The sequence below is a fragment of the Mustelus asterias genome, chromosome 24 (genome assembly GCF_964213995.1).
Source record: "Mustelus asterias chromosome 24, sMusAst1.hap1.1, whole genome shotgun sequence".
NCBI classification, from domain to species: Eukaryota; Metazoa; Chordata; class Chondrichthyes; order Carcharhiniformes; family Triakidae; genus Mustelus; species Mustelus asterias.
Genome location: NC_135824.1, coordinates 57,292,615 through 57,315,827, shown reverse-complemented (window position 1 = coordinate 57,315,827; position 23,213 = coordinate 57,292,615). Strand labels below are relative to the sequence as shown.

At 49.4% G+C, this 23,213-nt stretch overlaps 1 protein-coding gene across 2 annotated transcripts in view; it reads right to left on the bottom strand.

The window, feature by feature from the left end:
- Positions 1-23,213, bottom strand: part of LOC144511444 (BTB/POZ domain-containing protein 7-like) — an 85,867-nt gene that overhangs the window by 5,969 nt on the left and 56,685 nt on the right. Inside the window, exons 6-9 of one of the 2 annotated variants that reach the window (XM_078241803.1) lie at positions 15,800-15,943; positions 11,257-11,443; positions 7,903-8,081; positions 2,352-2,729 (exon numbers count right to left, since the gene is read on the bottom strand). In XM_078241803.1, the coding sequence (XP_078097929.1) occupies positions 2,352-2,729; positions 7,903-8,081; positions 11,257-11,443; positions 15,800-15,943 (888 nt within the window). The remainder of the gene's footprint in view (positions 1-2,351; positions 2,730-7,902; positions 8,082-11,256; positions 11,444-15,799; positions 15,944-23,213) is intronic. The other variant, XM_078241804.1, reaches the window with a different exon arrangement.

Below are 23,213 nucleotides of genomic sequence, written 5' to 3'. Positions count from 1 at the left end.
AAGTCTGCACCGACTCTCTCTGATAGAGGATCTTACCCAAATCCTATCCCCGTAACTCCATATATTTACCCACCAACCGTACACACTAAGCGGCAATTTAGCATGGCCAATCAAGCTAACCTATACTGACTCTCCAAAAGACCATATTACCTCGGCCCACCCACCATCCTCATAACCTTATGCATTAACCAATGGCTAACATCTGCCTAACCTACACATCTATGGACACTAAGGGACAATTTAACATGGCCAATCCACCTAACCCGCACATCTTTGGACACGAAGCAGAAATTTAGCATGGCCAATCAGCTACTAATGACTTAGAGGGGGCTGAAGGGTGGATCAGTAAATTTGCTGATGACACCAAGATTGGTGGAGTAGTGGATGAGGTGGAGGGCTGTTGTAGGCTGCAAAGAGACATAGATAGGATGCAAAGCTGGGCTGAAAAATGGCAGATGGAGTTTAACCCTGATAAATGTGAGGTGATTCATTTTGGTAGGACTAATTTAAATGTGGATTACAGGGTCAAAGGTAGGGTTCTGAAGACGGTGGAGGAAGAGAGAGATCTTGGGGTTCATATCCACAGATCTCTAAAGGATGCCACTCAAGTGGATAGAGCTGTGAAGAAGGCCTATAGTGTGTTAGCTTTTATTAACAGGGGGTTGGAGTTTAAGAGCCGTGGGGTTATGCTGCAACTGTACAGGACCTTGGTGAGACCACATTTGGAATATTGTGTGCAGTTCTGGTCACCTCACTATAAGAAGGATGTGGAAGCGCTGGAAAGAGTGCAGTGGAGATTTACCAGGATGCTGCCTGGTTTGGAGGGTAGGTCTTATGAGGAAAGGTTGAGGGAGCTAGGGCTGTTCTCTCTGGAGCGGAGGAGGCTGAGGCGAGACTTAATAGAGGTTTATAAAATGATGAAGGGGATAGATAGAGTGAACGTTCAAAGACTATTTCCTCGGGTGGATGGAGCTATTACAAGGGGGCATAACTATAGGGTTCGTGGTGGGAGATACAGGAAGGATATCAGAGGTAGGTTCTTTAGGTTGGGGTGTGGAATGGACTGCCTGCAGTGATAGTGGAGTCAGACACTTTAGGAACATTTAAGCGGTTATTGGATAGGCACATGGAGCACACCAGGATGATAGGGAGTGGGATAGCTTGATCTTGGTTTCAGATAAAGCTCGGCACAACATCATGGGCCGAAGGGCCTGTTCTGTGCTGTACTGTTCTATGTTCTATGTTCAACCCTTGGACTGTGGGAGGAAACCAGAGCACCCGGAGGAAACCCACGCAGACACGGGGAGAAGATGCAAATTCAACCCGGACAGTCACCTGAGGCCGGAATCGAACCCGTGTCCCTGGCGCTGGCAGGTAGCAATGCTAATCACTGTGTCACCGCGCCGTCCTAATAGGGAACATGTTTTAATTAAAGAACTTTAAAGAAATTAAAGAACTGGGGCGGCATGGTGGTTAGCACTGCTGCCTCACAGCGCCAGGGACCCGGGTTCGATTCCCGGCTTGGGTCACTGTCTGTGCAGAGTCTGCACGTTCTCCCCCGTGTCTGCGTGGGTTTCCTCCGGGTGCTCCGGTTTCCTCCCACACTCCAAAGATGTGCGGGTTAGGTGGATTGGCCGTGCTAAATTGACCCTAGTGCCAGGGGGATTAGCAGGGTAAATACGTGGGATTACGGATATAGGGCCTGGGTGGGATTGTGGTCGGTGCAGACTCGATGGGCTGAATGGCCTCCTGCACTGCAGGATTCTATGAACATCCATTTACATAGCGTCTTTCGTGACCTGCGGATGTTCCAAAGCATTTTACAGCCAAGTGCAGTTACTGCCGCAACACTGGAGTCAGCGGTCAGCCATGAACAAAGTGCGCTGTCAGCCACAGGCAGAATGCCACAGTTCATCAAGGTGGACTCCGCGTATTTTACTCCAGTAACTCTAGCAAGGTTAAAGTTAAAAGTTTATTTATTAGTCACAAGATTTACATTACATTAACACTGCAATGAAGTTACTGTGAAATTCCCCGAGTCGCCACACTCCGGCGCCTGTTCGGGTCAATGCACCCTAACCAGCACGTCTTTCGGACTGTGGGAGGAAACCGGAGCATCCGGAGGAAACCCACGCAGACACGGGGAGAACGTGCAGACTCCGCACAGACAGTGACCCAAGCCGGGAATCAAACCCGGGTCCCTGGCGCTGTGAGGCAGCAGTGCTAACCCACTGTGCCGCCCATGGTTGGGCTCTGCAGCAGAGATCAGCTTGTACAGTGCAATACATGACTAGAGGAACACAGCACAGACGCACACCCATCTGAAGCGGGCAGCGTGTCGTTATACTTACAGGGACCTGCTCCTCGAGTGCCACGCCGCGGCTGTCACTGGGCTCCTCGCAGTTCGCGACCCTGATGGAGGCTTGCACCGCCTGCTCTGAAGTCCGAGAGCCCGAGTGTGGCTGCAGGTTAGCACGCAGAGCACGGCATGAGGTAGGCTGGCTGTCTTCTTTCTTTTCGCCGGGTTGCGCGCGTTCCCTCCTGGGCGTCGGGGGGAGGTGGTAGGGAGGAGGAGGGGGAGGGAGCGGGGGACTGAAATTCCTGAAAGGGTCCAGGCTCAGAATGTTGGTTTCCTTGACTGGAGTGGCCCGACGGGAATTTGGCTGGCGCTTTGCGAAGGTCGGGCTATCGATGCCGAGATGTTCATTGGGGAAATACACAGCGGGGTACTGGAATGGAACATCAGAGAAAAGTCAGCTTGTAAAGTAACCCAAACCTGAAATACAGTTAGAACATGCAGCCAACATTGGAAAGGACAGGCTAACATTTCAAATTAGTTCCGCCATGGGCCTACACTCAAAGAGTAAGTCACAGAGTCATAGAGGTTTACAGCATGGAAACAGGCCCTTCGGCCCAACTTGTCCATGCCGCCCTTTTTTTAAAACCCCGAAGCTAGTCCCAATTGCCCGCATTTGGCCCATATCCCTCTATACCCATCGTACCCATGTAACTGTCTAAATACTTTTTAAAAGATAAAATTGTACCCGCCTCTACTACTACCTCTGGCAGCTCGTTCCAGACACTCACCACCCTCTGTGTGAAAAAATTGCCCCTCTGGACCCTTTTGTATCTCTCCCCCCTCACCTTAAACCTATGCCCTCTAGTTTTAGACTCCCCTACCTTTGGGAAAAGATATTGACTATCTAGCTGATCTATGACCCTCCCTTTCTCTATCCCACAGTAAACTTCATTGAATAATTTAATAAAGGAATTTTAGAAAACATTATTTTTGGTTGAAGTCTGGAATATTCGTCACTGCTCAAACCTACAAAGTTAGTTTATTTATTATTGTCACAAGTAGGCTTACATTAACACTGCAGTGAAGTTACTGTGAAAATCCCCTAGTCGCCACACTCCGGAGCCTGTTCGGGTACACGGAGGGAGAATTTAGCACGGCCAATACACCCTAACCAGCACGTCTTTCGGACTGTGGGAGGAAACCGGAGCACCCGGAGGAAACCCACGCAGACACGGGGAGAATGTGCAGACTCCGCACAGTGATCCAAGACTTGAACCCGGGTCCCTGGCGCTGTGAGGCAGGAGTGCCAACCATTGTGCCACCCCAAGGGCATTCCATTACACCCAGAGACAGACTGACTGTCATCTTCCTTTGTGCTGGAGTTCGGGTTTTTAAAAAAAAAATGAGAGCAGCGACGAGGAGTTCCATTTCTATAGCGCCCTTGATGTAGCAAAACAGCTTCACAGGAGCATTATCCAACAAAATTGACATCGAGGCACCTCAAGTGGTATCAGGGCAAGATGACAAAAAGTTTGGTCAAAAAGGTAGGCGTTGTAAAAGAGGCGAGGTGTTTAGAGTCATAGAAACTCCGATGCCTGTTTACAGCATGGAAACAGGCCCTTCGGCCCAACTTGTCCGTGCCGCCCTTTTTTTCTAAAAAACCACTAAGTTAGTCCCAATTGCCCGCCTTTGGCCCACATCCCTCAGGCCAGGAGCCGAGTGACCCTGGCGGAACCCAAATTGAACGTCAGTGAGTATGTTATTGCTCCGTAAGTGCTACCTGATAGCACTGTTGATGACCCCTTCCATCACTTCACTGATGATCAAGAGTAGACTGATGGAGCGGTAATTGGCCAGGTTGGGTTTGTCCTGCTTCTTGTGTACAGGACATACCTGGGCAATTTTCCACATTGGGTGGGAATGCCAGTGTGGGTAGCTGTGCTGGTACAGCTCGGCTAGGGGCACGGCAAGTTCTGGGGCACAAATCTCCAGTACAATTGTTGGAATATTGTCAGGGCCTTTGCAGGTTGCTATGTATGCCTGCAGTTTTGACTAACCCAGTGATATCCCAAATACTGTCCCATATAAATGTGAACCTTAACGACTTCTAATCCCAGACATTATGATAACGAGGAACTTGCTACCACAGGGAGTGAAGTGAACAACACAGGTGCATTTAAGAGGAAGGTACATAAACACACGAGGGAAAAGTTAACAGAAGGATTATAATAATGGAGGCAGCTATGGGAGGGAAGAAGCTCTAGTGGAGCGTAAACACCAGCATGAACCAGTGGGGCCAAATGGCCTCCTTCTGTGCTAATCCATCCTGCAGTGGTCATTAGTTGAAAGAGCAGCCAGACAAGAAATCTGATGCCAGGTCTTTAGAATTGTGCTTCTTAGCTTAGCTACTAGATGGTGTCCAGGAGTAGCAAAGTTTGGAGGGGAGGGGTACACTCCTTCCCCATTTCCCCCTCTCAGTTTGTTGGGGTGGCACAGTGGGTTAGCACTGCTGCCTCACAGCGCCAGGGACCCGGGTTCAATTCCGGCCTTGGGTCACTGTCTGTGTGGAATCTGCACATTAAAGTTTTTAAAGTTTATTTATTAGTCACAAGTAACACTGCAATGAAGTTACTGAGAAAATCCCCTAGTTGCCACATTCCGACGCCAGTTTGGATACACTGAGGGAGAATTTGCCATGGCCAATGTACTTAACCAGCACGTCTTTTGGACTGTGGGAGGAAACCGGAGCACCCGGAGGAAATCCTCGCAGACACAGGGAGAACGTGCAGACTCCACACAGACAATCACCCAAGCAGGGAATCAAACCCGGGTCCCAGGTGCTGAGAGGTAGCAGTGCTAACCACCGTGCCGCCCATTCTCCCCGTGTCTGCGTGGGTTTCCTCCGGGTGCTCCAGTTTCCTCCCACCGTCCAAAGATGTGTAGGTTAGAGGATTGGTGGGGTAAATGTGGGGTGAAGGGGGATAGGGTGCGGGAGGGGTGGGGCGATCTGTTGGAGGGTCATTGCAGACTCGATGGGTCGAATGGCCTCCTTCTGCACTGTGGGGATTCTATGGTTATGGGGTCTGGAGGGCGGGGAAGAAAAGGCAAGGCAGCAAATTGGAGAAACTCAAGATCAGGTATTTCCCACAAGGGGGAGCACCAGGCAAAGGAAACAGACTACAGAGTAATCACAAAAAAGTATTCCACTGGTTAAATTACTGACGTATCATAACTCAATTCATTTTTGTTTCCAACACTGACAGTGACTCTGTTTAGTTGACCATGTGTTTGGTCTCCTCACCCCCCCCACACAGTCGCCAGTAAGCTTGCAGCGGGAACCTCGGACCAGTGGCGGATTAACCATTAGGCTGAGTAGGCTTAAGCCTAGGGGCCCGGAAGGGAGGGGGGCCCCCGAGAGCAAAACAAATCACTAACTGTTCAGGTGAGCGTTCATTTTCGGCACTGAAGAGGATCAAAATCTATTTGCGCTCAACAATGAGCGATGAGAAACTTAGTCATCTGGCACTCACGCACATTGAATCAGACACGCTTCGATCTGTTGATTTACATGCTGCTATCGACACTTTTGTAAACCAAAAAACACAGAAGCTTTTAAAAGTACAAATGTAAAGAAAATGAAAAATAAATGAATAAAAGGGCTGTAACTGATTCATATAACTTTATGATATTATGCATGTAGTACATTAGACATAGTACAACGATATAAGTTATCTAACGTCACTTTATTCTATTCAACGAAGGGTGGGGCGGGGGCAAGGTCAGGGGGCCTGACTAAAGCTCAGCCTAGGTAGTTAATCCGCCACTGCTCGGACACAGGAGTGCCAACTTAAGTCAGAATGGTCAACGAAGGGGACAGAGAGAGAGAGAAGCAAATAAGAAACAAAGGCAGGTTAGAATAAAACAGCCAATTTCAATTCCTATTTGAACAATCGAAACTGTTGCACTAAATTAGTCTGTTAAATACAGGGAGTTATTAAAGTGGCAGGATCTGGTACAACGCAGTGCAATCATGCAGTTCATATTCACAACAATTCACTTCTTTAAATACACTAATTAAGGTTTACAAGTCACAGTTTTAGCTAGAAAAGCTGGCCCACCCCTCCTGGAGATTCATGTTTGCCTCTAGTCGATTAGCTTCCACGCTGCTAAACAATACAGCCCCCACCCCCCCCCCCCCGCTCAAAGGGCGCCATGGTAGCACAGTGGTTAGCACTGCTGCTTCACAGCTCCAGGGACCCGGGTTCGATTCCCAGCTTGGGTCACTGTCTGTGTGGAGTTTGCACATTCTCCTCGTGTCTGTGTGGGTTTCCTCCGGGTGCTCCGGTTTCCTCCCACAGTCCAAAGATGTGCGGGTTAGGTTGATTGGCCATGCTAAAATTGCCCTTAGTGTCCTGAGATGCGTAGGTTAGAGGGGTTAACGGGTAAATATGTAGGGATATGAGGTAGGGCCTGGGTGGGATTGTGGTCGGTGCAGACTCGATGGGCCGAATGGCCTCTTTCTGCACTGTAGGGTTTCTATGATCTATGATCTCAACCAAAGGGTCGTGAATGTAGCCCAGTCCATCACGCAAACCAGCCTCCCATCCACTGACTCTGTCTACACTTCCTGTTGCCTTGGGAAAAGCAACCGGCATAATTAAGGACCCCACGCACCCCGGACATTCTCTCTTCCACCTTCTTCCTTCGGGAAAAAGATACAAAAGTCTGAGGTCACGTACCAACCGACTCAAGAACAGCTTCTTCCCTGCTGCTGTCAGACTTTTGAATGGACTTGCCTTGTATTAAGTTGATCTTTCTCTACACCCTGGCTATGACTGTAACACTACATTCTGCACCCTCTCCTTTCCTTCTCTAAGGATGGCAAGTTTTGTCTGTATAGCACGCAAAAAAAAATACTTTTCAATGTTAATACATGTGACAATAATAAATCAAATCAAAAATCAAATCAAAATCTATGGAAATATGCCAAATGTTTTGAAACTTATTTATTAGTGTCACAAGTAGGCTTACATTAACACTGCAATGAAGTTACTGTGAAAATCCCCTAGTCACCACACTCCGGCACCTGTTCAGGTTCACTAAAGGAGAATTTAGTATGGCTGATGCACCCTAACCAGCAGGTGTTTCGGACTGTGGGAGGAAACCGGAGCACCCGGCGGAAACCCGTGCAGACACTGGAAGAACATGCAAACTCCACACAGACAGTGACCCAAGCCGGGAATCGAACCCGGGTCCCTGGCGCTAGCGAGGCAGCAAAAATTAAAAGTTTATTTATTAATCACAAGTAGGCTTACACTAACACCGCAATGAAGTCACTGTGAAAATCCTCTAGTCGCCACACTCTGGCGCCTGTTCGGGTTACACTGAGGGAGAATTTAGGATCTAACCAGCACGTCTTTCAGACTGTGGGATGAAACCGGAGCACCCGGAGGAAACCTATGCAGACACGGGGCGAATGTGCAAACTCCGCACTAGACAGTGACCCAAGCCGGGAATCGAATCCTGGTCCCTGGGACTGTGAGGCAGCAGCGCTAACCACTGTGCCACCCGTAAATGTAAAAACTGTAAATGTAAAAGATTACCTTTAATAACTCGGTGGCCGCGTCAGGGAGGCCGAACTCTCGAACCACGCGCAGGTAGGCAGCCCGGGTGACGGCGGCCCCAGCACCAATGTTTAAAGCGTAGGCCCTTTGCACCTGGTCGCTCTGCCAGATTTCTTTGAGTCGCCTAAACATGGTTTTAGCTACATCTACTGGAGGCACTAAGAAAGGGATTGGGAGTTGGAGTGACAGAGAGAGAGTTTGGTTAGTCTTGGTCAATAAGGTCATGATACAAGAGTTTTTTTTTGATGGGAAACGCTGACAAAGTCAATATGTATTGCCCACATCCACAACCTCCCTCCATCTTTGAACCGAGTGTCTCGCTCAACCACTTCAGAGGGCAGTTGAGAGTCAACCACATTGCTGTGCCTCTGGAGTCACATGTAGGCCAGACCGGGTACAGACGATAGATTTAGTCAGACCCCATTTCGAGTATTGTGAGCAGTTTTGGGCCCCGTATCTAAGGAAGGATGTGCTGGCCTTGCAAAGGGTCCAGAGGAGATTCGCAAGAATGATCCCTGAAATGAACAGCTTGTCGTATGAAGAACGGTTGAGGCCTCTGGGTCTGTACTTGTTGGAGTTTAGAAGGATGAGGGGGGATCTTATTGAAACTTACAGGATACTGCGAGGCCTGGATAGAGTGGACGTGGAGAAGATGCTTCCACTAGGAGGAAAAACTAGAACCAGAGGGCACAACCTCAGGCTAAAGGGACGATCCTTTAAAACAGAGATGAGGAGGAATTTCTTCAGTCAGAGATTGGTGAATCTGTGGAACTCTGCCACAGAAGGCTGTGGAGGCCAGGTCATTGAGTGTCTTTAAGGCAGAGACAGATAGGTTCTTGATTAATAAGGGGATCAGGGGTTATGGGGAAAAGGCAGGAGAATGGGGATGAGAAAAACATCAGCCATGATTGAATGGCGGAGCAGACTCGATGGGCCGAGTGGCCTAATTCTGCTCCTATGTCTTATGGTCTTATTTCCATCCCTAAAGGGGACATTATTGGGCCAGATGGGTTTTTCCGTCAATCGATGATGGTTTGATGGTCACTGTTACTGAAACTGACTTCCAATTCCAGACTTACTAATTGAATTTAAATCCCACCAGCCGCCTTTGTGAGATTTGAACCCAGAGCATCAACCTGGGGTCTCTGGGTTGCTAGTCTAGGTACAGCAGGCAGTGAGAAAGGCAAATGGCATGATGGCATTCATAGCGAGACGATTCGAGTATAGGAATATGGATGTTTTACTGCAATTGTACCGGGCCGCCAATGAACACAACAAACTTCCCAAAACTCATTTTGTGGACAAAAATGACGACTTTGCAGGAATTGCTACATTCAGGAGATTACATTCTTACAACTGCTCCTTCCTCCCAAGAGGAGATGACTATTTTTCCCAGTACTCTCCGAGGAGTAGCCCTGTTACGGGTTTGGGAAGTTTGGGTATCAGGAGATGGTTGCTATTTTTAAATCTGTCCCTGTACACACCCTGACCAGGGTGTATCTAATTCCAGCTTTGCCTTGGTTTCTCCCCCCAACACCCTTCCTCACTGCGCGTGACTAATCATCCTCTAGCCAAGGACTTCTACTGACCAAAGAAGCCGACTTCTGATGCATCATTTTGTTACTTAAAATGCCATTCAATCCCAACACCCTTCAATTCCACACATTGATAATATTAAATCGTCCAGCTTTCACACGCACGGCACCCAAAAAAGATTTTTCTTTTTGTTTTAATTCTTCCACGGGATCTGGATCCCATCCCCAACTGCCCTCGAGGGGACAGTGTCAACCACATTGCCGTGGATGTGGAGTCTTATAAGATGAGGATAGCAGCTTTCCTTCCCTAAAGGGACATTAGTGAACCAGATGAGGTTCTGTTGTTACAACAATCGACAATGGTTTCATGGTCATCATTAGACTTTTAATTCCAGATTTTTTAATTGAATTCAAACTTCACCATCTGCCGTGGTGGGAATCGAACCTGGATCATTTCTGCAGGGCAAGAATACAAGAGCAGGGATGTACTGCCGAGGTTGTATAAGGCTCTGATCAGACCCTATTTGGAATATTGTGAGCAGTTTTGGGCCCCAACCCTAAGGATGTGTCGGCCTTGGAGGGGGTCCAGAGGAGGTTCACAGGAATGATCCCAGGGATGAAGGGTTTGTCATATGAGGAGTGGTTGAGGAATCTGGGTCTCTACTCGCTGGAGTTTAGAAGGATGAGGGGGAATCTAATTGAAACTTACAGAATACTGAGAGGCCTAGATAGAATGGATGTGGAGAGGATGTTTCCTCTAGTGGGAGAGACTAGAACTCGAGGGCACAACCTCAGAGTGAAGGGACGCTCCTTTAAAACTGAGATGAGGAGGAATTTCTTCAGCCAGGGAGTGGTGAATCTGTGGAGCTGTTGTCACAGAAGGCTGTGGAGGCCAGGTCATTGAGTGTCTTTAAGACAGAGATAGATAGGTTCTTGATCAATAAGGGGATCAAGGATTACGGGGAGAAGGCAGGAGAATGGGGATGAGAATCATATCAGCCATGATTGAATGGCAGAGCAGACGCGATGGGCTGAATGGCCTAATTCTGCTCCTGTATCTTATGGTCTCCAGAGACTTACACTGGTCTCTGGATAACTAGTCTAGTGATAATACCACGACATCACTGCCTCCTCTAATAGTAACTAGACTTCAAAAAGTGACTCATTGTACTTTGTGAAAGGCACTATTTAAATGGAAACCTTTGTAATTAAACTATATGGAAAAAAATGAGCCAATTAGACTGAACATAAGTGTTAGCTGTGTTTTAGTAAGTAGCACTCTCATCTCCAAGTCAGTTCAATACCCACTCGAGACTCAAGTATAAAATTCTCACTGACGTCACGGAGACGATGTACTGTGGGAGTCAACTATAAGATTATGGTTGTCGAGTCTGGAGGCAACAAAAAAGTGTGGACTTCCAAGATATAGAGACTGCAAATATAGAACATAGAACAGTACAGCACAGAACAGGCCCTTCGGCCCACGATGTTGTGCCGAGCTTTATCTGAAACCAAGACCAAGCTATCCCACTCCCTATCATCCTGGTGTGCTCCATGTGCCTATCCAATAACCGCTTAAATGTTCCTAAAGTGTCTGACTCCACTGTCACTGCAGGCAGTCCATTCCACACCCCAACCACTCTCTGCGTAAAGAACCTACCTCTGATATCCTTCCTGTATCTCCCACCACGAACCCTATAGTTATGCCCCCTTGTAATAGCTCCATCCACCCGAGGAAATAGTCTTTGAGATATCTCACCAAATGAAGAAATACATCCTCATTGTTAAGCTAACCTACCAGATACTTCATCACGAAGTGTTGCAGAAGCACTCTCATCGCAGCTGTGTGGGGATCCAGCATTCAGGCGGGAGAAGTCTGCCACACTAGAGTCGACCATATAGAGAGTATCGGGAACGCTGGATATCCGACTCATCCGCACTTTTTCCAAACTCGTCTGCTCCGACATCAGCTCTTCCAAGACAATCTAAACGGATGAAAATTGCACTCTTTCTGAATTGGGCTGCAGTAGCATTTTTTGAGATCTAATCGTATGGTCCCACCCCAAACAAGTTAACAGACACGCTGGTGGTGCACTGGCCCAGGCTTAATGCCGGGGGCAGGTAGAGATCAGCTTTCACTCTGAAAGACTTGGCTGAGGAGGGGAGTGCTGATGGACGGCTGCGATGTATTCTGCAAGGTCAGACGATATGGCAGTTTAAAGTTTATTTATTAGTGTCACAAATAGGTTTACATTAACACCGCAATGAAGTTACTGTGAAAATCCCCTAGTCGCCACACTCCTGTTCGGGTAACACTGAGGGAGAATTTAGCACGGCCAATGCACCCTAACCAGCACGTCTTTCGGACTGTGGGAGGAAACCCACGCAGACACGGGGGAGAATGCGCAAACTCCGCACAGACAGTGACCCAAGGCCGGGAATCGAACCCTGGTCCCTGGCGCTGTGAGGCAGCAGTGCTAACCCACTGTGCCACCGTGAACGCCGCGAGGACAGTCTATCCAAAGATGTGCGGGTTAGGTTGATTGGCCATGCTAAAAAGTGCCCCTAATAGAGTCCTGAGATGCGTAGGTTAGAGGGATTAGCGGGTAAATATGTAGGGATATGGGGGTAGGGCCTGGGTGGGATTGTGGTCGGTGCAGACTCGATGGGCCGAATGGCCTCCTTCTGCACTGTAGGGTTTCTATGATCTCAGAGTGCCTCATGCTTCCAGGGGATAGCGTGAGGGATCAATGATGAAAAGAAAAGTGGAAGGCCCCTCTATGTTTAAGACGAGCTTCCCCCTGGTAGAGGAACGGGGGTAAACTTATTGCCAATAAAAACAGCCAGAGAGAAAATACTTCTCCACACTTGCATCGAAAATTGCGAATGGCCCAAGGAGTGAACATCCTTTGGGTCCTTCAGATCACAGCATCAGGGCAAAGTGGCTCCCCAGATTTTCAAATCACACTTTCAATCTAACAAGTTCACCTATATGTCCACTTCTAACACAGTGAACCACGGTCTGAGGCATTGCAGAGATGCAATTACAAGGGCACCAAGCCAAGGGGCTAAGAGGGGTGGGAAAGGCTTAGTCAAAGGCCTTAAGGAAAGCTTTATTATGCAGGAGCTGAAGACAAGAGGGGTTTAAGGAGTGAATTTTCGACAGTGGGCATGAGCAGGAATAGAACTCCCTCCACAGGTGTGTACAGCAAGCCAAGAACGGGACTCAGGGGAAACCTCCAGGGCTTGGGCTGCAAGTGGTAGGCACAGCTGCCTTGCGAGGTTGCACTGAAGGGACTATTGCTGCTGAAGGTGCATCATATAAAAATATGTTGATTAAAGTATGTTAAAAGGCAGAATTTCAATACATTTAGACTGGACTGAACAGCAGAAGCCTACCCTCCAAAACTGAATTAAACCTTAAACTCACCTATTTTGTCAAATCACTACTAGCTTACTAATACAGAGAGAGAGAGAGAGAGAGAGACGATACAGCTAAGCCCTGTCTTGCACCCAACATAAGAAATAGGACCAAGAGTAGACCATCTGGCTCCTCAAGCCTGCTCCACCATTCAGTAAGATCAAGGCTGATCCTCCATTCTGACTCCACTTCCCAATTTCCTGGATTCTTTTAAAAGTCAAAAAATCCATCGATCTCAGTCTTGCGTATTCTCAATGACTGAACAGCCGCAGCTCTTTGGGTAGAGGATTACAAAGACAAAGAAGTTTCTTCCTATCTCAATCCAAAATAGCTGGACTCTTATCCTGAGGGTATCATAGAATCTACAGTGCAGAAGGAGGTATGGCGGTGAAGACAGTAAGAAGTCTCACAACACTAGGTTAAAGTCCAACTGGTTTATTTGGCAGCACTAGCTTTCGGAGCCTCAAGCTTCTTCTTCAGATGAGCTTGAGGCTCACCTGAAGAAGGAGCTTGAGGCTCCGAAAGCTAGTGCTGCCAAATAAACCTGTTGGACTTTAACCTAGTGTTGTGAGACTTCTTACTGTGCCCACCCCAGTCCAATGCCGGCATCTCCACATCATGGTGAAGACAGTACCATGGCACAGTGGTGAGCACTGCTGCTTCACAGCGCCAGGGACCAGGGTTCAATTCCAGCCTCAGGTGACCGTCTGTGTGGAATCTGCATGTTCTCCCCATGTCTGCGTGGGTTTCCTCCGGGTGCTCCGGTTTCCTCCCACAGTCAAAGGTTGTGCAGGTTAGGTGGATTGGCCATGCTAAATTGCCCCTTAGTGTCCAAAGATGTGCAGGTTAGGTGGATTGGCCATGCTAAATTGCCCCTTAGTGTCCAAAGATGTGCAGGTTAGGTGGATTAGCCATGCTAAATTGCCCCTTAGTGCCCATGATGTGTAGGTTAGGCAGATTAGCAGGATAATTGTGCAGGGTTATAGGTGGGCCTGGGAAAAAATTCTCTGTCGGAGAGTCAGTGCAGACTTGATGGGCCAAATGACCTCCTTGTGCACTGTAGGGATTCTAACTCCCCGAGATCCAGACACACCACCAGAGGGAAACATCTTCTCAGCATGTACCCTGTCAAGCCCTCTCAGAATTCGGTATGTTTCAATGAGGTCACCTCACTCTTCTAAGCTTGAGAGCATAAGCCCATACTGTAAACTCTCTGCTCATGGGAGGATGCTTCCAACCCAGAGCCTTGTGATGCATCCCCTCTCAGACAAATGCCCATGTGCTCTTCCATGAGTTGCCATGTATAAAAATCTGTAGAGACTCAGACTGACCTTCTCTTCCTATGCTCAGGGATTTTGTGGTAGCACCCTTAACGCTGCCAAGTCATTCAGCGGCAGGAGACCATTTGACCCATCGTGCACGTGCTGGCTCCTTCGTAAAAGAGCTAAGCAACTGGTCCCCACTCACCTGCTATTTACCCAGAGAACTCCATTTTAAACACTCCGTTTAATTTATTTTTTTCCTTTTCTAAAGTAAAAATCAAATTCCTTTTACAAAGGAGATTATTGAAGCCGCTTCCAAAACTCTTTCACTGTAGCATTTTCCAGATGAGGTCACGCACCAACCGACTCAAGAACAGCTTCTTCCCTGCTGCCATCGGACTTTTGAATGGATCTACCTCGCATTAAACTGATCTTTCTCTACACCCTAGCTGTGACTGCACATTCTGCACTCTCTCATTTCTTTCTCTATGAACGGTATGCTTTGTCTGTATAGCGCGCAAGAAACAATATTTTTCACTGTATATGTGACAATAATAAATTAAATCAAATAGTAACAGTTCACTGCCTCGAATACATTTATAGGATGTCATAGAATCCCTACAGTGCAGAAGGAGGCCATTCGGCCCATTGAGTCTACACCGACCACAATCCCACCCAGGCCCTATCCCCATAACCCCACATATTTACCCTGCTAATCCCCCTGACACTAAGGTCAATTTAGCACGGCCAATCCACCTAACCTGCACATCTTTGGAGTGTGGGAGGAAACCGGAGCACCCGGAGGAAAGCCACGCCGACACGAGGAAAACAACTCCACACAGACAGTGACCCCCCGAGGCCGGAATTGAACCCGGGTCCCTGGCGCTGTGAGGCAGCGGTGCTAACCACAGTGCCGCTGTGCCGCCCTCAACTCCCTCCCTGGATTTTGTTTTTGACAATGATCTTAAATCCGCGTCCTCTGGCATCCGACGATCCCATCAGCAGAAATGCCTTCTAAATATTTACTCTTCTGAATACCCCCCCCCTACTAATTTTGAACATTTCAATTAAATCTCCCCTGAAGCAACTGCTGCTCTGGGAGAACACAATCCGAGCAGCAGATTACCAGGAAATAAAACCCCAATATTGAGAACAGCATGGATAAAGCAGGGTTTGTTTTGGCTTGCACAATAGGCAGAGAATGCTCATCGTGGCCACGGGCCATGGCTTGAAATTCTCCTCTTCTTAAAAAGGCTGAAACCACCAGCATGACTGATCAGCACAAAGGCGCAGCAGTCAAAACAGCAAAAGATGCAGACAAGAGCACTGGGGAAACTGGGTCCAGTGAGTGACCAAGGGCTTAACAAATCGACGCAGAGTCAAACTCTGCTAATTAGGCAGCACTTAATCAGAGCTGACAACTGGGGAAGTGAGGTGGAACGAGCCCTGGTTTTTATTTAATGTCACATGCCAGAGGCAGCGAAAGGAAGAGGCAGCATAGCAGAAACTGTTTTCCCATTAATGTTATGCTACAGTTACCACAGCCGTGCCTGTAGCGAATAGCTGACTCCAGGGCACGGATTTGCAACTTCCTAAAAAAGAAAACTGTCGCCAGCTCCCCGGCTGAAAGCAAAAACAAGACCAGGCCATTTACTCGCCTTGGCTTCTTCGATGTACGGGGAGAAGAGACGCGGCTTGGCACCGATGCCAGAAGCCTTGTGGCAAAACCACGCTCTGGATCTCCTGCCTTCTGGGGGTGGAAGCATATCCAACGGGGGCGAGCTGATCAACGTTCGCTTCATCTGCAACACAAAAGAAGATTTAATCTCCTCCCTGCTCTGTAATGAGAGGAGTGCAGAATGCAAACCATACAATCTGCAAAGTTAAACATAGGCTTTCAGCTGAGCTCAGTACAATGCACACTCACACATTCTCCCTCACACTCACACTCTCCCTCACACTCACACACATGCACTCTCCCTCACACTCACACACTCTCCCTCACACTCACACACACGCACTCTCCCTCACACACACGCACTCTCCCTCACACTCACACACACGCACTCTCCCTCACACTCACACACACGCACTCTCCCTCACACTCACACACACGCACTCTCCCTCACACTCACACACACGCACTCTCCCTCACACTCACACACACGCACTCTCCCTCACACTCACACACACGCACTCTCCCTCACACTCACACACACGCACTCTCCCTCACACTCACACACACGCACTCTCCCTCACACTCACACACACGCACTCTCCCTCACACTCACACACACGCACTCTCCCTCACACTCACACACACGCACTCTCCCTCACACTCACACACACGCACTCTCCCTCACACTCACACACACGCACTCTCCCTCACACACACGCACTCTCCCTCACACACACGCACTCTCCCTCACACTCACACACACGCACTCTCCCTCACACTCACACACACGCACTCTCCCTCACACTCACACACACGCACTCTCCCTCACACACACACACGCACTCTCCCTCACACTCACACACACGCACTCTCCCTCACACTCACACACACGCACTCTCCCTCACACTCACACACGCACTCTCCCTCACACTCACACACACGCACTCTCCCTCACACTCACACACACGCACTCTCCCTCACACTCACACACACGCACTCTCCCTCACACTCACACACACGCACTCTCCCTCACACTCACACACACGCACTCTCCCTCACACTCACACACACGCACTCTCCCTCACACTCACACACACGCACTCTCCCTCACACTCACACACACGCACTCTCCCTCACACTCACACACACGCACTCTCCCTCACACTCACACACACGCACTCTCCCTCACACTCACACACACGCACTCTCCCTCACACTCACGCACTCTCCCTCACACTCACACACACGCACTCTCCCTCACACTCACACACACGCACTCTCCCTCACACTCACACACACGCACTCTCCCTCACACTCACACACACGCACTCTCCCTCACACTCACACACACGCACTCTCCCTCACACTCACACACACGCACTCTCCCTCACACTCACACACACGCACTCTCCCTCACACTCACACACACGCACTCTCCCTCACACACACACACGCACTCTCCCTCACACACACACACGCACTCTCCCTCACACACACACACACTCTCCCTCACACACACACACACTCTCCCTCACACACACACACACTCTCCCTCACACACACACACACTCTCCCTCACACACACACACACTCTCCCTCACACACACACACACACTCTCCCTCACACACACACACACTCTCCCTCACACACACACACACTCTCCCTCACACACACACACACTCTCCCTCACACACACACACACTCTCCCTCACACACACACACACTCTCCCTCACACACACACACACTCTCCCTCACACACACACACACTCTCCCTCACACACACACACACTCTCCCTCACACGCACACACTCTCCCTCACACGCACACACTCTCCCTCACACGCACACACTCTCCCTCACACACACACGCACACACTCTCCCTCACACACACACGCACACACTCTCCCTCACACACACACGCACACACTCTCCCTCACACACACACGCACACCCTCCCTCACACACACACGCACACCCTCCCTCACACACACACGCACACCCTCCCTCACACACACACGCACACCCTCCCTCACACACACACACGCACACCCTCCCTCACACACACACGCACACCCTCCCTCACACACACACGCACACCCTCCCTCACACACACACGCACACCCTCCCTCACACACACACGCACACCCTCCCTCACACACACACGCACACCCTCCCTCACACACACACGCACACCCTCCCTCACACACACACGCACACCCTCCCTCACACACACACGCACACCCTCCCTCACACACACACGCACACCCTCCCTCACACACACACACCCTCCCTCACACACACACACACACACACACACACCCTCCCTCACACACACACACACCCTCCCTCACACACACACACACCCTCCCTCACACACACACACACACACCCTCCCTCCCTCCCTCACACACACACCCTCCCTCACACACACACACACACACACACCCTCCCTCACACACACACACACACACCCTCCCTCACACACACACACACCCTCCCTCCCTCACACACACACACACACACCCTCCCTCACACACACACACACACACCCTCCCTCACACACACCCTCCCTCACACACACCCTCCCTCACACACACACACACCCTCCCTCACACACACACGCACACCCTCCCTCACACACACACGCACACCCTCCCTCACACACACCCTCCCTCACACACACACACACCCTCCCTCACACACACACACACACCCTCCCTCACACACACACCCACACACACACACACCCTCCCTCCCACACACACACACACACACACACCCTCTCACGCACACATTCACAACACACACCACGATCCCCCCCACCGCACACGAATTCACCTCAGTGTTTACTATCCCACATTGGGGAGTAGCCGAAGCCATGCTGCCAGTTTATGGGACTGTTTCTGCTGCACTCAGCTCCGCGAGCCGCAGCCAGCCTCACCTGAAGTGGCCAATCCCCTAACCAAAATTCCTAAGTGGAACACAGCCTCCAGTCCACGTGGTTCAGTGATCAGTGACAGAATTGCTCATTAACATATCCCCCCTCTCTCTCTTAATCCAACAGCACTGAAGCCAGCTGTCACATCGAGATCAGCCACTACACAGCTCGGGGCCTCCAGTGGGCAAGTATCACGTGGAGCAGTGCAGCTCCGCCGGAGAGCTCACTCGTACAAGGACAACATGCTACTGGGCTCGAGGTGAGAGGGTAATCCAATTAGGTTTGCCTCTGCTGGTTTGTGTGTGTACGAGGGGAAGCCAGACAACGAGAGAGTGTGATGGGACAGAAAGACTTCAGCTACTAAACCAGCCACCAATCTCATAGAATCCCTACAGTGCAGAAGGAGGCCATTCAGCCCATCAAGTCTGTACTGACCACAACCCCACCCAGGCCATATTCCTGTAACCCCACACCTTTACCCTGCTAATCCCCCTGACACTAAGGGGCAATTTAGCATGGCCAATCCACCTCACCCTCACACCTTTGGACTGTGGGAGGAAACCGGAGCACCCGGAGGAAACCCACGCAGAGACAGGGAGAATGTACAAACTCCACACAGACAGTGACCCGAGGCTGGAATTGAACCCAGGACCCTGGCGCTGTGAGGCAGCAGTGTTATCCATTGCGCCACAGTGCCGCCCTATATAAAGTTTTTTAAAAATGTATTAGTGTCACAAGTAGGCTTACATTAACACTGCAATGAAGTTACTGTGAAAATCCCCTAGTCGCCACATTCCGGTGCCTGTTCGGGTACACGGAGGGAGAATTTAGCATGGCCAATGCACCTAACCTGCACACCTTTGGACTGTGGGAGGAAACCGGAGCATCCGGAGGAAACCCACGCAGACACGGGGAGAATGTGCAGACTCACACAGACAGTGACCCACGCCGGGAATCGAACCCGGGTCCCTGGCGCTGTGAGGCAGCAGTGCTAACCACTAATAACTAAATTCCACTAAAGGGAGAAATCAGGAGGGCAAAAAGGGGACCAGAGATTGCTTTGGCAGATAAGGCAAAGGAGAATCCAAAGAGCTTCTCCAAATATATAAAGGGCAAAAGTGTAACAAGGGAGAGAGTAGGGCCTCTTAATGATCAACAAGGTCATCTATGTGCGGATCCACAAGAGATGAATGAGATCCTAAATGAATATTTCTCATCAGTATTTACTGTTGAGAAAAGCATGGATGTTAGGGAACTTGGGGAAATAAATAATGATGTCTTGAGGAGTGTACATATTACAGAGAAGGAGGTGCTGGAAGTCTTAAAGCGCATCAAGATAGATAAATCCCCGGGACCTGATGACGCATATCCTAGGACATTGTGGGAGGCTAGGGAGGAAATTGCGGGTCCCCTAGCCGAGATATTTGAATTATCGATTGTCACAGATGAGGTTCCTGAAGATTGGAGAGTTGCAAATGTTGTGCCTTTGTTTAAAAAGGGCTGCAGGGAAAAGTCTGTGAGGCTCACTACAGGCCAGTGAGCCTCACATCTGTGGTGGGTAAGTTGTTGGAAGGTATTTTGAGAGACAGGATCTACAGTCATTTAGAGACGCAAGGACTGATTAGGGACAGTCAGCATGGCTTTCTGAATGGAAAATCATGTCTCACAAATTTGATTGAGTTTTTTGAAGGGGTAACCAAGAAGGTAGATGAGGGCAGTGCAGTTGATGTTGTCCACATGGACTTTAACAAGGTCTTTGACAAGGTACCGCATGATAGGTTGTTGCATAAGGTTAAATCTCACGGGATCCAGGGTGAGGTGTCTAAATGGATACAAAATTGGCTTCTTGACAGAAGCCAGAGGGTGGTTGTAGAGGGTTGTTTTTCAAACTGGAGGCCTGTGACCAGCGGTGTGCCTCAGGGATCAGTGCTGGGTCCACTGTTATTTGTCATTTATATTAATGATTTGGATGAGAATATAGGAGGCATGGTTAGTAAGTTTGCAGATGACACCAAGATTGGTGGCATAGCGGACAGTGAAGAAAGTTATCTCCAATTGCAACGGGATCTTGATCAATTGGGCCAGTGGGCTGACGAATGGCAGATGGAGTTTAATTTAGACAAATGCGAGGTGATGCATTTTGGTAGATTGAACCAGGGCAGGACTTACTCAGTTAATGGTCGGGCGTTGGGGAGAGTTACAGAACAAAGAGATCTAGGGGTACATGTTCATAGCTCCTTGAAAGTGGAGTCACAGGTGGACAAAGTGGTGAAGAAGGCATTCAGCATGCTTGGTTTCATCGGTCAGAACATTGAATACAGGAGCTGGGACGTCTTGTTGAAGTTGTACAAGACATTGGTAAGGCCACACTTGGAATATTGTGCGCAATTCTGGTCACCCTATTATAGAAAGGATATTATTAAACTAGAAAGAGTGCAGAAAAGATTTACTAGGGTGCTACTGGGACATTGATGGATTGAGTTATAAGGAGAGGCTGGATAGACTGGGACCTTTTTTTTCTGATGCATAGGAGGCTGAGGGGTGATCTTATAGAGGTCTATAAAATAATGAGGGGCACAGATCAGCTAGATAGTCAATATCTTTTCCCAAAAATAGGGGAGTCTAAAACTAGAGGGCATAGGTTTAAGGTGAGAGGGGAGAGATACAAAAGTGTCCAGAGGGGCAATTTTTTCACACAGAGGGTGATGAGTGTCTGGAACAAGCTGCCAGAGGTAGTAGTAGAGACGGGTACAATGTTGTCTTTTAAAAAGCATTTAGATAGTTACATGGATAAGATGGGTATAGAGGGATATGGGCCAAATGCGGCCAATTGGGATTAGCTTAGGGGTTTTTAAAAAAAGGCAGCATGGACAAGTTGGGTCGAAGGGCCTGTTTCCATGCTGTAAACCTCTATGACTAAGGGCGGCACGGTAGCACAGTGGTTAGCACTGCTGCTTCACAGCTCCAGGGTCCTGGGTTCGATTCCCGGCTCGGGTCACTGTCTGTGTGGAGTTTGCACATTCTCCTCGTGTCTGCGTGGGTTTCCTCCGGGTGCTCCGGTTTCCTCCCACAGTCCAAAGATGTGTGGGTTAGGTTGATTGGCCAGGTTAAAAATTGCCCCTTAGAGTCCTGTGATGCGTAGGTTAGTGGGATTAGCGGGTAAATATGTAGGGGTAGGGCCTGGGTGAGATTGTGGTCGGTGCAGACTCGATGGGCCGAATGGCCTCCTTCTGCACTGTAGGGTTTCTATGATTTCTATGACTCTATGACACTAAAAACCCAATGATATGCGCCCTGATGCATTTCTGACTGGCTGCAAATGTCCGGCCCCAGGTGAAAGGCTGCAGCTTAAGAAAACATTGTTTGACATTGATGACTGTTTTGCAATAGGTAATAGATGGACATAAACAGGAACTCATCAAGTTTCCTTCAACAGCACTTTCCAAAACCACAAACTCTACCAACTGCAAGGACAAGGGGCAGCAGACATGTGGGAAGCACCACCTACAAGTTCCCCTCCAAGTCACTCCCCATCCTGATTTAGAAATATATCGATCACTCCTTCACAGCCGCTGGGTCAAAATCCTGGAACTCCCTCCCTAACAGCAATGTGGGTGTACCTACACCACATGGACTGCAACGTTTCAAGATGGTGTCTCACCATCACCTACGCAAGGGACAGTTAGGGATGGGCAATAAATGCTGGACCTAGCCAGAGACACCTGCATCCTCCAAATGAATAAGAAAAGCTGAAAATGTGAAATGGCCAATGAGTAGGTGAAGGGAATGTGGGGTCGGGGTGGGAGGCGGTGTGTGTGTGTGGGCCGGGGGAGAGGGTGCAGTGAGGGGATGGTGCTCAGAGTCTAAAAAGATACCCAGATTCTGATCCAGTCTGGCTGCTGTCCATGACTTCCTGCTGCCGTGTTTCCAGTTGGTGTGTGGATTTAGATTTGAAAGGGTGGCGGACACCAGGCTGAGATCACGGTGGCCCAGTGGTTAGCACTGCTGCCTCACAGCGCCAGGGACCCGGGTTCGATTCCCAGCTTGGGTCACTGTCCGTCTGGAGTCTGCACGTTCTCCCCGTGTCTGCGTGGGTTTCCTCCGGGTGCTCTGGTTTCCTCCCACAGTCCGAACGTCGTTCTGGTTAGGGTGCACTGGCCGTGCTAAATTCTCCCTCAGTTTATCCGAACAGGCGCCGGAGTGTGGCAACTAGGGGATTTTCACAGTAACTTCATTGCAGTGTTAATGCAAGCCTGCTTGTGACACTAATGAATAAACTTTTCTTTTACGTTAGATCTGTTGCCTGGAGACAAGCTTAAAGATGAAGGTTTCTCTTTGGTGTCGGTGCGTGTGCCATCCTGGCTGTTGGCGGGAGCGGGGGATGGGATCCAAACCTCTTGCACCAAAGACCCCGCTGCCCTTCATTGGCTCTCCCACTCCGGCAACGTTGGCAT